This window comes from Exophiala xenobiotica, assembly GCF_000835505.1.
Source record: "Exophiala xenobiotica strain CBS 118157 unplaced genomic scaffold supercont1.5, whole genome shotgun sequence".
Classification (NCBI taxonomy): Eukaryota; Fungi; Ascomycota; class Eurotiomycetes; order Chaetothyriales; family Herpotrichiellaceae; genus Exophiala; species Exophiala xenobiotica.
The window spans coordinates 2,758,580-2,772,774 of record NW_013562490.1 but is presented as its reverse complement, the minus strand read 5'-3'; the positions used below and the strand labels follow the sequence as shown (position 1 = coordinate 2,772,774).

At 52.3% G+C, this 14,195-nt stretch overlaps 5 protein-coding genes across 6 annotated transcripts; 3 read left to right on the top strand and 2 right to left on the bottom strand.

The window, feature by feature from the left end:
• The first annotated feature begins 206 nt into the window (after window positions 1-206).
• PV05_08813 (uncharacterized protein) lies at window positions 207-3,089 on the top strand. Its single transcript, XM_013458354.1, has 2 exons — window positions 207-291; window positions 356-3,089. Exons 1-2 carry the CDS (start codon window positions 278-280, stop codon window positions 2,613-2,615), a joined length of 2,274 nt encoding a protein of 757 aa, XP_013313808.1. The 5' UTR covers window positions 207-277; the 3' UTR covers window positions 2,616-3,089.
• Window positions 1,766-3,531, bottom strand: PV05_08812. Of its 2 annotated transcripts, XM_013458352.1 has the most exons (3): window positions 2,898-3,531; window positions 2,434-2,838; window positions 1,766-2,361 (listed from the first exon to the last, which is right to left on the bottom strand). In XM_013458352.1, the coding sequence occupies exons 1-2, from the start codon at window positions 3,462-3,464 to the stop codon at window positions 2,632-2,634; spliced, it is 774 nt and encodes a 257-aa protein (XP_013313806.1). In that variant the 5' UTR covers window positions 3,465-3,531; the 3' UTR covers window positions 1,766-2,361; window positions 2,434-2,631. The 2 variants fall into 2 exon arrangements, with proteins under 2 accessions (XP_013313806.1, XP_013313807.1); XM_013458353.1 differs by having other exon boundaries at window positions 1,766-2,838.
• Window positions 3,532-4,147: 616 nt separating this feature from the next.
• Window positions 4,148-6,666, top strand: PV05_08811 (uncharacterized protein). Its single transcript, XM_013458351.1, has one exon. It carries the CDS (start codon window positions 4,532-4,534, stop codon window positions 6,416-6,418), a length of 1,887 nt encoding a protein of 628 aa, XP_013313805.1. The 5' UTR covers window positions 4,148-4,531; the 3' UTR covers window positions 6,419-6,666.
• A 170-nt stretch (window positions 6,667-6,836) lies between these two features.
• PV05_08810 (uncharacterized protein) lies at window positions 6,837-9,335 on the top strand. The gene has a single exon (XM_013458350.1). The coding sequence runs from the start codon at window positions 7,068-7,070 to the stop codon at window positions 8,790-8,792; it is 1,725 nt and encodes a 574-aa protein (XP_013313804.1). The 5' UTR covers window positions 6,837-7,067; the 3' UTR covers window positions 8,793-9,335.
• Window positions 9,336-9,410: 75 nt separating this feature from the next.
• PV05_08809 (uncharacterized protein) lies at window positions 9,411-14,086 on the bottom strand (the record flags this gene model as incomplete). The annotated part of the gene is made up of 8 exons (XM_013458349.1): window positions 9,411-10,893; window positions 11,102-12,829; window positions 12,877-13,268; window positions 13,320-13,395; window positions 13,443-13,536; window positions 13,585-13,802; window positions 13,853-13,881; window positions 13,928-14,086. The coding sequence occupies 8 exons, from the start codon at window positions 14,084-14,086 to the stop codon at window positions 9,411-9,413; spliced, it is 4,179 nt and encodes a 1,392-aa protein (XP_013313803.1).
• Window positions 14,087-14,195: the final 109 nt, after the last annotated feature.

Genomic DNA, 14,195 nt, shown 5'->3' with positions numbered 1-14,195 from the left:
GAAGACTCAGCTCAGTGTCTACTTGATGCTTCCTCCCTAAAGATCGAGAACGAGGAGTCAAAGAGAGTCTTGCTGTTCGAAATCCGACACGTGACTTCGTGAATGACCGAAGTGCCGCCGGCGAACTTCCTCGCGTCAACAAACAATAATCGTGACACTCGTGGACGCTCTACTCCGTAATTTTCATTGTTGTTTCAATAGTCGGTGGCGAACCATCATCGACGATGGAATCCCGACCGCAAATAAGGTCGAAAGAATATTCAAAGGAGCGATAGCGATGGGTATACCTGGGTAGGTGGTGCCCATTTACTTCCGACATCACCGCACCCTGGCAACTAATGAATCCCCGGTGAAGCATACTCAAAGAAATCGGCAAAGGCGAGCGAGTAGCCCTGGCACGGCTTGCCGTCGAACATCTCGAGCGATCTAAGCGACCACTCAGAATTGCCATCGATGCAGCAATTTGGAATTTTCAGACTCAAGCCGGTCAAGGTGGCAAGAACCCTGCACTAAGGACGTTGTTCTATCGCCTTGTTAAACTACTTGCTCTACCTATCGATCCGGTCTTCGTGTACGATGGCAAGAATAAACCTCTCACCAAGCGAGGCCGGACTGTCTCGCGGTATGGCTCCTGTATCTCAAATGAGATGTCCAAGAAACTCATCCAGGCCTTCCGTTTCCCCTACCACACAGCCCCTGGTGAAGCCGAGGCCGAGTGTGCTAGGTTACAGAGCAAGGGGCTGGTTGACGCCGTCATGAGCCAGGATGTTGACGCTATTATGTTTGGCTCGACTCTCACGTTAAGGGACTGGTCCAAAGAAGCCTCCAAGCACAACAAGTCGCCTACTCATGTCAATGTGCTTGATCTGCCTAGGATAAAGTCCCTGTCTGGGCTGGATCCGGAGGGAATGATCCTGGTGGCTTTGTTGAGTGGTGGCGACTATGATGAGGCTGGTGTTGCTGGGATTGGGTCGACGCTTGCATGCGAAATCGCACGAGCCGGCTTTGGAAGTGACCTGCTGGAACTGGTACGAAAGAGCGATGAAGATGGCATACGAGAGTGGAGAGAAAGGCTTCAATTCGAGCTTGAGACGAATGAAAGCGGCTATTTCAAGGTAAAGCGGAAATCAATCCAAGTACCAGATACCTTCCCTGATCGCAAGATCCTGGGATACTACTTGAACCCTGCAGTCACACCTGACGACGAACTGCCGAAGCTGGAAAAGACGTGGACAGAGGCATGGGAGTCTGAAATATGTATTGCAGACATGCGAGCATATGTCCGCGAGACATTCGAATGGGACTACAAGCCTGGAGCTTGGAAGTTTGTCCGGGTCATGGCACCAGCATTGCTAGCCAACCGATTACTCCGGAAAAGGCAGTCTCCTGTGGGCTCGGCGGATCAGATCACTGAGCGAAGGAAACACTTCGTTAGCGATGGGATTCCTGAGCTTAGGATTACTATGATCCCAGCAGAGATCGTCGGTTTGGACTTGGACGCAGAGGAAGACAGCCCAGAATATCTGGAGAGGCTTGCTGCAGAGGAAGAGGCTCAGGATGTCGCCGAGGACGGCGACGAAGAAAGCGTCGAGAATGCGCCTGCCAGTCCTTCGAAGAAGCGGAAGACTGCTCCATGGCTACCGGATGCCCCAGAGAAGGTATGGATCGCTGAGACGATAGTAGAGATCGGCGCTCGATATCACCTTGACAAGTGGCGGCGGATACAAGAAGAGACTGCAAACGATCCGAAAAAGTTCGCAACTCGGAAATGTCGGAAGCAAAATGAGACACGAAAGGGCAAAGATACAACAGGTGGCATGACAAAAGGTGCACTGTTGAATTACGTGGTGACGTCGAAACCATCTAGCCATGCAGCTCCGGCACGGAAGATCAGGGGTGATCGATCGCCTTCCTGCGTCAATGATGCCGCTGCTTCGAGAGAAGTGCCCAGAACTCCCACAAAGCCGAGTTCAAGTAGGTCGGGAATTACAAGCTCACCTACTATGCGCGCCTTTCTCCAAGTCAGCAAAAGTCGCGATCCAACGAAGATTGCAGATGACCCTTTTCTTGGGCCTTTGGTGCCAGTGGTACAGAAAAATTCCATGGAGGAACCCATAGTCATCGATTCATCCCCAGTGCATCCGACACTCGAGCTTACACGAGAAGTGCCCGCCGCTCTTGAGGCAATTTCCCAGACTGCAGAGGTCCCAGACACGGTGACGCAACGCCGGACTAGGAAGCCGGCGAAGATATCGCGCACTTTGGTACAGCCTGATTCAGCAAATAGTTTGCGTGAATCAGTCAACAACAGTCCAACCAGACCCAAGCAGTCGATCAAAAGTTTCTTTGCCCCATATATTTCTGCAACTCAGCAAGAGCACAAGTTAGCAGAAGACTCGTCAGAAGAAAAGCCGACCGATTTGATTGTCATACCTCCGGAACTGACCACGGGCCTGAAGACGAGCTTTTCTTCGAGACATGTCCGTGCTATGCCTCGCGACAGCCTGCCAGGGTCGTGGAAAGAAGTTGGCAGCGGAGCGACCCCGAAAGCAGCAGCGGACCCTTCGAGGATGTCACGTCCACGAGTCAGCATAGTCGATTTGACTGGTGACTGAAAGACGTCGGGACCTGTTAAGGCCTCTTGACTTTCCAGAAGTCTTTGTTTTCGAAGAAAGTTTTGCTGCGAGTGATCTCGATGGCCGCAGCCTCGATGGTGGCAATGGCGCTCGGCTTCTCGATGCGGACTTTGGCGACAGTATGGCTGTAGTTCATGGTGACAATCTGTGCTACTGCAGATGCGAGTGCCTCGATTGTATGATATGACGAGCCTTTTACTCTCTATGTGTATCAAAGGCGTCAGTGACTGGAACCGGAGGGAATTGGAACATTGGACTTACGTCGATAACTTCTTCGACCATATCATGTAGCTCAGCAGTATAATGCTCCTCCGTAGGCTCAGGACCAAGGGCGGTGGTTATGACCGGGATGCTGATATCAATGGATAATGATTGTTTGTAGAGCCGCTCATGTGGGTTGACGCCAATAATGCAACTGCAAGCGATTCCCTTGATATCAAGAGTCAAATTGGGCGTGATGAGTCCTGGAGTCGAGTTGTCGACTTGCAGACGATACAAGACACCTCCGTTGACCTGCAGAAGTGCTTTGGGGAAGAGAATGTCCATGTCAAGAAAGGCATATTCTGGCACAAATTGAGCAAGCTGAGAGATCAGGACGTGGATCGTAGGATATGCTCCAGAGTTCGTTAGACTGCCAGAGATGCTCTTGTACAATTTGCCGTAGTCTAGAGAAAGATTGACATCGTCTTGAGCGGCGGCAGCCTCGAGATTGGATCTTGGATGAATTTCGACTGTGATGGAGACGGGTTGTGGTTTGCCGTACCGTCGCCAGGCGTCAAAACCGACGGCGAGGTCGAACTTGAGATTCTTGAGTATGACCTTGTCCATTTCTAGTGGTGAATTTGTGAGTCGAGAGGGAGAGCAAGCCGAGTGCCCAAGAGTTGCTGAACTAGAGGGACAAATAAGATGGTCTGATGCTCGAATGTCTAGGAACGGCGAAGACCTTGACGGACAGCTATGCACGTGACCATGCACGTGACCATAACACCCGGACGCAGTTCGAGTTGCCTGCGTTGTTTGTATGGCCAAGAAAGACATACATATAAATATCTGGAGTCTATAGTGTTTCAAATACATACTGAGTCAAGCTGAGAGACGGTAGGACTGTGAATATATCTAACTAGAGATTTGAAGGCTGGGAAAGGTGCGAGAATTTGTAAGGGAAGAGAAAGTAGGCAACTTTGAGACATGGACAACCAATTCAGGCGCAAAGGTACGAGCAAAAGGTTGAAATTTCAAACTGGGCAGCAATCTTGACACTTCTTCCATCAGTAAACATTTTCAGGGAGCCAAATTGTCACTCCGTATGCGAGTTCAATGACCTTGATGGTACAGAGTACCTCTTAAGTCGAGCGTAACTCGTTGTGCACTATGTGGAAAATCGTTCTTCCGCAACCGGCCCAAATTGAAAGCGATTCCCCAGACGCACGTGATGAACCCACGTGATGAATCCGGGGCAATTCTCTGGTTGCGGCTTTGTGGCTGCGCTCTTTCGTTCCCAATTGAATTTAATTTTCCCGGATTTCAGGGTGCTGACCAACGTTTGCAATTCACGTCAACGACGACCTCTCCTTTTCCTTCCATCACTGTGTCAGATTCACTTGGTATCGAATATTCCCTGTCGCACTATATCACCTTCAATGGGTCGAACTGCAGCCACTACCGCATACATTATTCCACGACTTCCTGCTGTCGATGGCGTCGTCGCGCCTTCTCATGTGACTGAGACGCCCTTTGCATTGTCCTTCGAAACATATCGCCTGCTTTGGCTACTGGCGCAAAGTCCGCCTTGAAGAAGGGCGGACGGTAATCACTCCACTCGGGTCGAACATATTAGGGCACATCTATACTACAAGTGACAGAATTGCGAAACAGCAGAAACAAGTTCAGAAAATATGAGCCTTGGACACACACAGACCGTCATGGATAAGATCCAAGACGCGGAGGGAGGCGTTCGTCCGCTCAACGACGTGTCTACCAAATTGGAGGATGCTCTCAACTCAATCGCGCTTGGAAACAACGCTTCTGAGTCGACCGAGCCAGAAATCACGCCGATGCGCTCAAAGAGCCCGCCAGCCACCCCTCGCAAGGCCATACCGCTGCACGGGCGGCAAGAAAGTCCCCTAGCTGGAACCGAAGGTGAAAGAGGAAGACAAGAGGCCAAAGGCAGCGTCATCCTGTCTACAACCGCAGCGAAGAGGAAGAAAAAGAAGAACAAGGCAAGAACCGCAGAAGCTGCTCACGCGCTGAACACCGTCAAAGGCTTTATCCCGGTCGATTCAGGCGCCGAAGACTCGGATGCTTCCATCAGCAGCCCACGGGTTCTGTCGCCCATTCCACGGCTGCCTGCTTTAGCCGGTGCCAGTCCGGGGCTGAGACCACAGTCACCGGGAATCAGCAGCTTGAAAGCACAGCTTGACGCTCTGAACTCACGCAGCCAGAGTCGCTCTAGATCGCGTGTCCGAACCAACCGGGACTCAGAGGCAGAGGCAAATAGCAGTGCAGCCAGTGCAGCCTCGGATACCCAAGGCGACGAGACTCCCGAAGAAATGGTCAGCTACCATGTGCAGATTGACCAGGACTTCGTCAGCCACTCGTTGGTTGACACAGACGCCAGCTCGACTTCTGTCTCCACGCTGGATGCACTGGATGCCGATCAGCGGGCCACATCCATAATTGCGCGCAAGATGACGGCTGCAGATTTCACTCCCATCCGCTGCCTTGGGGATGGAGCATTTGGCACGGTACATCTCGTGCGTCAGAATGCAACGGGTCGTTTGTTCGCGCAGAAACAGCTTACCAAGGCATTCGTCAAGGTCCACAAGAGGCGCATCGAGTCGACCAAGTCGGAGCGGACCATTTTGGAATTGGTCAATCGTCATCCGTTCATTGTCAACCTCTACTACGCTTTTCAGGACCATGAGAAGCTGTACTTGATTCTCGAGTATGCTTCCGGTGGAGAGCTCTTTCGGCATTTGGAGCTGGAGAAATTCTTCTCCGAAGAGGTCGCGGCTTTCTACGTTGCCGAGATTGTTCTGGCGTTGGACTACCTTCACAATACTGTCGGTGTTATCTACCGCGATCTCAAACCTGAAAATTGCCTGCTCAACGCCGAAGGCCATCTTCTGCTGACAGACTTTGGTCTCAGCAAAGTGGCCGTTCCTGATCCCAGCACTCCGGGAGGCAGTCGTTGCAACAGTCTCGGCGTGGGGACCATCGAATACATGGCGCCAGAGATTATCAGGGGCTGGGATGAGTCCGATTGGGGGCCGGGATACGGCAAATCCTGCGACTGGTGGTCACTGGGAGCTATGGCGTGTGATCTTATGACGGGGAAGCCACCATTTGGGGGAGGGAACTGGACCAAGATCCAGCAGAACATCATGCACCAGAAATTGAGTCTGCCTTATTTCCTGTCTCCGGACGCGAAAGATCTTCTCACCAGGCTACTGCGCAAGGAGCCTAAGAAGCGACTTGGTGTCGGTCCTAACGATATCAACACGATCAAGAGGCATCGATTCTTCAAAAAGATTGACTGGAAGAAGCTGGAAGCACGAGAGCTTGAGCCGCCCATCAGACCCTTGGTCACGAATCCAGAATTGGCCGAGAACTTTTCCAAGGAATTCACGGAGCGCGCAGTTGATGCAGCACCTCGGCGACACAGCAGGACATTGAGTAAATCTGATCCCTTTGGCGGGTTCAGTTATGTTGCGAGTCACAGTCTGCTAGAAGAGTCCATGCTCTCGGAGTTGGATGAGGCGATCATTGACGATGGGGTTTAGAGGTTGTGGCAGCGAGGGTATGATAGAAAGGTCGGCATACAGCAGCTCATCCAGCGGCAAACGATAGGGGCTTGTCTGGTACCATTAGAGCGAGGCGTCGGGATTTAGGAGAGTTTGCATATCAGATGAGCATTTGTCGAACCGCGATCGCGAGGCATAGAGAATATGGACATGCTTCAGAGGGTTATTAGAACGGCATGAACATGAACAGTACGTACCTATAGGGTATGCTTGAATCTTGAGTAACAAGTACCTTTGATGGTAGAATCATCGCCATCATCACAATCATCACCTTCATCACGATCATCCATCCTCATGGAATCTCACGTCACGTGTCGCATCTCGGTTCGGTGTCTGCCTGAGTCGCTGAGTACCTGTACCTCATTCACTGAGTCACGTACCAGGGCCCCAAAGGTACCTGATACCCAAGGTACCTGATACCTTCCCTTGACCTCAACACTGCCACGCACTACTTGCCTATTGATTGACTGCTTCACCTTGCTGCCTGACTTTCACTTTCTCTCAGTTCAGCCTTGATTCTGCCTCACTGCGCCTTACCTTTTATTTGTTTTCTCCTCCTCTACGTCTTTGACCTTACCATGATACCTTTCTAGATCTCCCTCTCCATCCACCAACGCCTGTCTCTTCAATGGCAATGGCATCCTCCATCTGCATAACCGACCTCGAGGTAGAAATCCTTGCCGACATCTTCGAAATAGTGAACGACGAATCACCGCGGACTACACCATCTGTCGCTCAAGTCAACAGATATTTCAACTCGGCAGTCCGGCTTGTTCGATACCGCCGCGAGACACTGAAATGGAGCGCAACTCTTGGACGGTTCGTTAACCAGTTCGATCAAGCTCCAAAGGATTTGTTCTCGCCAGATCGTCTACGCGGTCTCCGCCATCTCACCATCGCCAAGGGAGGATCCTTTGAAGGGCTCGCTTCGTCCGCTGCAACCGCCGGTTTGAAGGAGCTGCTGTCCGCCGTCACCAACCTCAAGTCTTTGACCTACAAGACCGGACGATATCCTCAACCAGCCATCATCAGCGTTCTGCAAGAGAAACATCCACGGGCCGATCTCAGAGTCTATGACGTGGACAAGCCCCAAGCTCATTACAATCAACTTCCAAGTCCAGAGGCGAAGTATCTAGCACACTCCTGTGTGAGCGCGTTTGCCATGGAAGTGCCCTATCGCCACGACTACATCGACGGTGACCATCGAGACTTCGAGCACATCGTCTCGAATGCTACGAAGCTGAAGTCCGCCTCATTGACGTCTTTTGGGATCCAGACGAATCGCATCTGGAACTGGACAGCTGTCCCATTTCACGGAAAACCCAGCACTTCATTGCGCCAGTTCTCTCTGGATGGTTGGCCGGTATCGGCTCAGACTCTCGATTACTGGGCAAGATATGTCGATCTGGCCGGTCTAGAGACCTTCGCATGTACCAGAGGTCCGCTATCTGCTTCCTACTTCGTCATGGCAGCGGATGTCCTGAGAAACCTGAAGCACGTCAGTCTGAACCTGAGTCCCTTCACATGCACCAAGGATACAGCGAAAGCAGCCGAGCAATATATCGCCACATGTCCTTCTCTGTCCACACTGAGCCTATGGTCCTGGATGGAGAAGGTATCACTGTCGACCATCCTACGGCAGCACGGACCCACTCTCGAAGATCTACAGCTGCACATGCGCGAGGAAGAAGTGCAGACGGATTTCCGGACACTGACACTCAATGAAATCATGCTCGTCCGGACCTCTTGCCCGAAGTTGAGGCGGTTCACCTTCGACTTGGAGCGGCAGTCCAAGGATCTCAAGGTTGAAGACTACAGTGAGATCCTCGACGAGATCAAGCGATTCAATCTGGAATCCTTGCAAATCTATTTCGACAGTGGCCTGTCATATATGATGAGCAGACATTCGGACCATCTTGATCGTGAAGAGGAGGAGGACGACGACGACGACGCCTCGGACAACGAAGATTCCGTGCCGAATTGTTGTGGCGGTGGTCTGGACTCGAGCAGCATGGAATCTATCGACACCTGTTTCGGGACGCAAGAGGGCCGGACCCTAACGTTAGCTCTACACCCACCGTCGTCGACAAAGAACATCCAACGCTTCACACACGAGGTTTGGAAGCATATGTTTGGCGAGCGTACGACGGGCGCCCGGCAGCTCGATCTCAAGTTTGGCGAGTGGGAGAGAAAAGTCGTGCCTGTGCCGTATCGACCGGATGGGCAGGTGCAACAGGATTTGCGCGTCTGGTGCGTGGCCAAGCCTCATGACCGCGACGATCGGAAGGGTCAGTCTCAGGTGGTGTTGAAGTGTTGTCAAGGCAAGCATTGGGAGAAATCCACCACCGGTTGACTTTGACATTCTGGACTGGCAGCAGGAAATTCATCACTGGTTGACCTTGACCTTGTTGACTTTGACCTTTTCCAAGCCGTGGGTGGGCCCTTCTGGGACAGACACAGACACAGACGGGAATGGGCTGAAAGGCGGGAGTCGACGTCGAAGTCGGAGTTAAGAAAATTGGAGACTGGTGACACAGGATCGTGATTTTCCAAGGCATCGGCGCAAAGGAATTGAGCGTTTATTGGGAATGGCATCGGCGCAAAAGCAAAGGCGTTAGTGTTTATTGGGAAAGGCATCGGCGCAAAGGCATGGGTTGTCTGTTTAGTGCGGAAACGCAAGGCATGAATCACCATGAGCACTGGAGTCTTGCTATCGCTATCAACAGATGAACAGGCGTTCTTTTCGGAAGCTGAGGAGATCAACGACCGTTCGTCGAGCCTGGTGAATGATGTGATGTGATGTGATTAATGACCAAGATACTCCAGACGTGCTCTCTCTACAACTGGGGGGCATCGAGCAGAATGCATGAAATGATGAAATCAAATGCTGAATTGAAATGAATTCAAACGATGAATTGAGCATGGAACGAGGTACACCCCTCCTAACTTAGGCCACGCTAGGGGTTACCCTTTAGCCCATGAGGAACGACAACAAGAATCCAAAAGTCGTCAACGACGCCACAACCAAGCCTGATCCTAAGGCCGAAAGACCCGTCAATCTGGATACGGCCATGGGTGGAAGAAGAAGTCGTGTACCGCCCGAACGCGCAGGTTCTCCATTACCGTTACCGTTACCGTTACCGCTCGAGATCCTTGTCGTCGGCACGACACCGACATGCATGCTAGCATTGGCATTACCTTGCGCGTCGACCAGTGCTCCGGTGGATGAGTTTGTGCTAGTACTAGTAGTGTTGAAAGCGACGGGCGCGATGGTGAGTGTCAATGTCACCGTCGTCGATGGCGTTGGCGATGGCGATGGCGATGGCAGTGATGCCGGTGCCGGTGTCGCTGGTGGGGCTGCAGTCGTCATGGGGAAGGAGATGGGGAATGAGTATGGTTGGTAGGGGTGTGGTTGTTCTTGGTTTTGTCCTTGTCTTTGTCCTGGTCTTGGTCCTTGGCCTGCTGACTCTCCTGGACCCGGGACCGGGCCCGGACCCGCCACAGGATTGGGATTCGAATCGGACCCGGTATTATCGCCATTGGTTGGGGTTTGGCTGTCTGCGTTGGCATTGGGGATGGGAGTAGCAGTGGCAGCAGCAGCAGCAGCAGCAGCAGAAGCGGAAGCGGAAGCATACCATCTCTGCACGTCACTCGCCATCGAGGATATCGACTCTGTACAAGGGACGGTGAGAGTCGTCGTTGTCAGTGTCATGCTCACTGGCGGCACCTCCCCGGCGTCACCTTCACCTCCGGCCACATTAAGGTGAGGCGGATAAGGATACTCCTCGGAGGAGGGACACGGCACAAGCACGACGGTCGTGGTTATAGTCATGGGCACGCTTGGCCCCAGCATATCCTGACATCCGCAGTGCAATGCAACGACCGTGGTTGTGAGATGCGTTGCTGTGGGTGTGGGGCAAGTATACAGATGAGACGCACAGACGGTGGTGTATGTTGTTGAGATCGTCGTCGGCGAGAGTGTCAATCCTGCGTTTGATGAGCTCGTCAAAGGCAAGGTCGAACTCGAAATAATATGCGAACTTGCGGTTGGCGTTGTGGATGCTAATATCGGGCTGTCGATTTGCGTTGGAGCGGATGCTGTTGTTGAACTCGTCGATTCCATTGCTGCAGTGGACGTCGTAGACGGCGGCGGCAGCGGCGGCGAAGTCGAAGTTGAACTCGACAAAGACGGCGCCAGTGTTGTGGAAGAAGTCGACGCTGTACTCAAGCCGCCCGGATCGACATTAGCCAACGTGTTATTATACGTCGTGATCAATACCACGACATTGTCACCACCAGAGAATTGTCGTTTTGCAAAGCGCGAAGGTAGTTCGGCGATACCACCACATTTTTGGGCGGCGTCTCCTGGACAAGGAACGTTGCATGCCGAGTCGGGATACGTGACACAATCCGAATCAGATGGCGTGCCATTGAAAGAGGAGCAGAAGCATTCTCTGGGATTTTATTAGCTTCTCAGACTTGATCAGAGAGATTTGCGGTGGCGAAAGCAGGAGTTCGGCGTGCTGAGATGAGCCTAAAGAGAGTCTTGAGCAGTATCATGTCGGCCCAGAAGAACTGCAGAGGTGTAGGGTATGGTGAAACGGCATGAGGGGGGTTTTGGGTGATCGCAAGTACAGATACGAAAATTGGGATGAGACGTACGCATCGAAAAGACCTGCGTAATTCTGCCCGGAACAATCCGAGATACACTCCTCAATGGACATGCTCACCGAGGTTTCGACGAGGATAAACGAGTCTGCGAAAGGAGAGTCGGGGATGGGGCCGAGACAACCTGCGTACTCGAAAGAAGCGACATGCGTCGGACCTGGAAGGGCCGGGCTTGTCGTGGGAGACTCGAAAACAGACGTTGTGGGCGAAGAAGGTGGACGTGTCGAGATGATCTGAGACGTCGAGACGGAAGCTGTTGTAGGTTGCTGAGGAGATCGAGTCGTTATAGTGGTGCTGCCGCTGGCGTCCGTTGCTAAAGAAGTGGTCGTTGTTGATGGGGATATTAATCGAGTGGTCGTTGAACGGGCGACCAAAGACAGCGACGTCGAGGGAGTACCAAGGGTGGACGATGCAGTAACGCTGCTTGAACCGAATATCGGACCAATCGCCGACGTGGTACGGATACTCGAGGACTGTAGCGGACGCGAACTTGAAGTTTGCGTCGCCAGTGATGAAGAGGTCCCGCTTGAGGCTAGAATTGGAGCGGAAAGCGTTGTTGATGGAGCGGACGAATGCTGGGTCGAGGTTGGAGGCTGAGTGGAAGCTGCACTGCTCGTGCTGGAGTGGGCTGTCGTTTGTGACGATGTCAATGTGGTCTGACCAGGTGTCGTGGAGGAATGAGGCAGTCCTGACGTTGACGAGGAGGGGAAGACCGCAGATGTGGTTGTTGAACTAGCCATCATGGAAGTGGCAGGGCTTGATGTTATGGACAGGGACGTGGGATTACTCGGTTGGACCGTCGTAGTCGCTTGCGACCCGAGATTTGGCGTGGACACAATCGATGATTGACCTGGCGTGGGCGTAGACTGCGTTGATGAACTTCTGCTGGTCGTGCTCGTACTCGAACTCGTTGGTGAAGATTGACTGGCTGTGCTTCTGCTTGCTGATGACGATGTCGTGGTCGCGAAAGAGGTCGTAGTCAGACTGAGCGATGTTGTCGGAGTATTCGATGTAGTCGACGACCCTGTGCTCGGCGTGCTCGACATAGAACTCGAAATCGATGTTGAAGACGAGGGCAAGGAACTCGAAGTCGTCGTCCCATCACCGCCCATACCCACACCATCGGTCAACGACGATGCTGGAGTCTCACTTACCAACGAGTAGCTGGTAGTCGATGCGACCGAAGGATTGACGTATGTGTTCGCCGTCGCAACCGTCTGCACATAGGTTCCACTACTGCTCGTCGTAGTAGTCTGACTCCTTGGATCATCAGTAACCTGCGGATAGGCGTAGTAAATAAGTCGAGCACCATTAAACGCCGGGTTGAGAGGGGTACTTCCAGCAGATCGTTTCCAATAGCAAGCTTTATTGCTGATCTGGTATGCCACGGCGCCGCATATATTAGCAGTAACGTTGGCGTTCCAGTAGCTGCATCCGCCAACACAGTCCTCAAAGGAATTGACTGGGTATCCTGAGTACGGGGCACCAAGGTCAGACCCCCCAGGGTTGACACCGCATTCGATTTCGTACTTGAATGCGCCGGATTGGACGACGGTAAAGTTATATCCGGGGCAAAGTGATGTCGTGGGCGTCGGTGTTGGTGCCGAACTTGTACTACTAATCGTTGACGTGGGCTGTAAGCTGGCAATGTATGGAGACGAGGTAGCATTCGAACTTGAATCTGCAAGTTGATAGACTCGGACTGACTTGATGCTCCAGTATCTGCGGCAGTGTCAATAAGAACCACGAATCGGAAGCATTCGACGCACGCATTCTGAAAGGCAGCGGGTTGTCCAGCCACATAACCATTGCAAGTCGAATAATTGGTTGACGCAGCGCAAGAATTCGTAGAGGAATTCCACACACTTGCTGCTCCAGCATATTCGCCGCAAAATGCATTGTTCATGATAATCTTGTGCGCCTGGAATTTTTGATCGATCACACAAGAACCCTGGAATTCGGCAGCTGGCAGACCCCACGAGGAAGGGTTGGGCGCTTGGTTGGTGATGTCTGAAGGAATGGTGCCTCGAGCAAAGAACCAGACACGAATGTAGTCGGATGTCCATTGCATGGCATAAACACCACCGCCCTGCGCATTGAAGCTTGCACCGTAGCTGGGGCCCCGTCGATCACTTATGCTACAGCCAACGTTGTAGCCAGGCTATGGTTCCTTAGCGTCAGCAGCTTCAAGCAGGATGAGTACGAGACTCACATAGTATGCGCAGTTGTTAGTTTGTAGTTGTCCCGACATGGATCTGCTATCTCCCGCGATTGTGCAGTTCGGCGCGCTGGAAGTATTAGCATCATCCCTTCGTGGGCAAGGCTTAATTCTTACGCATGTAATGTCATCCCGTTGTACATATTCATGTTTGCGCCTTCCATGATATCAATTTCTCCATTGTATGGCCAATTCGGTCCGAGGGTCCAAACTGTTGTGCTTCAGCATCATGGTTCCGCGCACGATACGTGGCACTCACACGCTGGCCACGTTCCACAGATCCCAGCCGGGGAATGATTGAAATCTCCAATAAACAATCCATGGGTCCATGATCTTTTAGTTGAGATTCTCACGCTGGGTCTGCCTGCTGCTGAGGTAGAACCGATGAGAGTCGTATAGTCCGAGCCGATGTAGCTAGGTTGAGAGGCGCTAGAATTGATCATGCCAGCCTGTTGCGCAGACGAGCGGCTGTAGTACCTTCTGCGTGTCAGAGAGCCCGATAACCCCATAGCGGTCACCCAACTCACGTAACGAAACCTCCAGTGGGATCGCCTCCCTAAGGCCGTCAGCACTTGCAATTGCCTCTGGGCGATATTCCAAACCGTATAAAAGTCCCAGCCATCGAAGAAGTTTGTTCCCGAATATTCTGAGTCTAATTGATAGACCGAGCTTGTTTGAGCCGAAGCATATGGGAACCACAAAAGACATGCAAGAAGAAAAGAACAACCTGCGCATTTGAACCCATATGAATGAACAGCCATGATCGGCAAAACCCTGACAGACTAACAGTCATGAGTAGACGCGCAAAACAGTACAGTATATCCATCTCGAGGTGTGGTGTCAGCCATGGACCGTGGAATTCCAACGCGA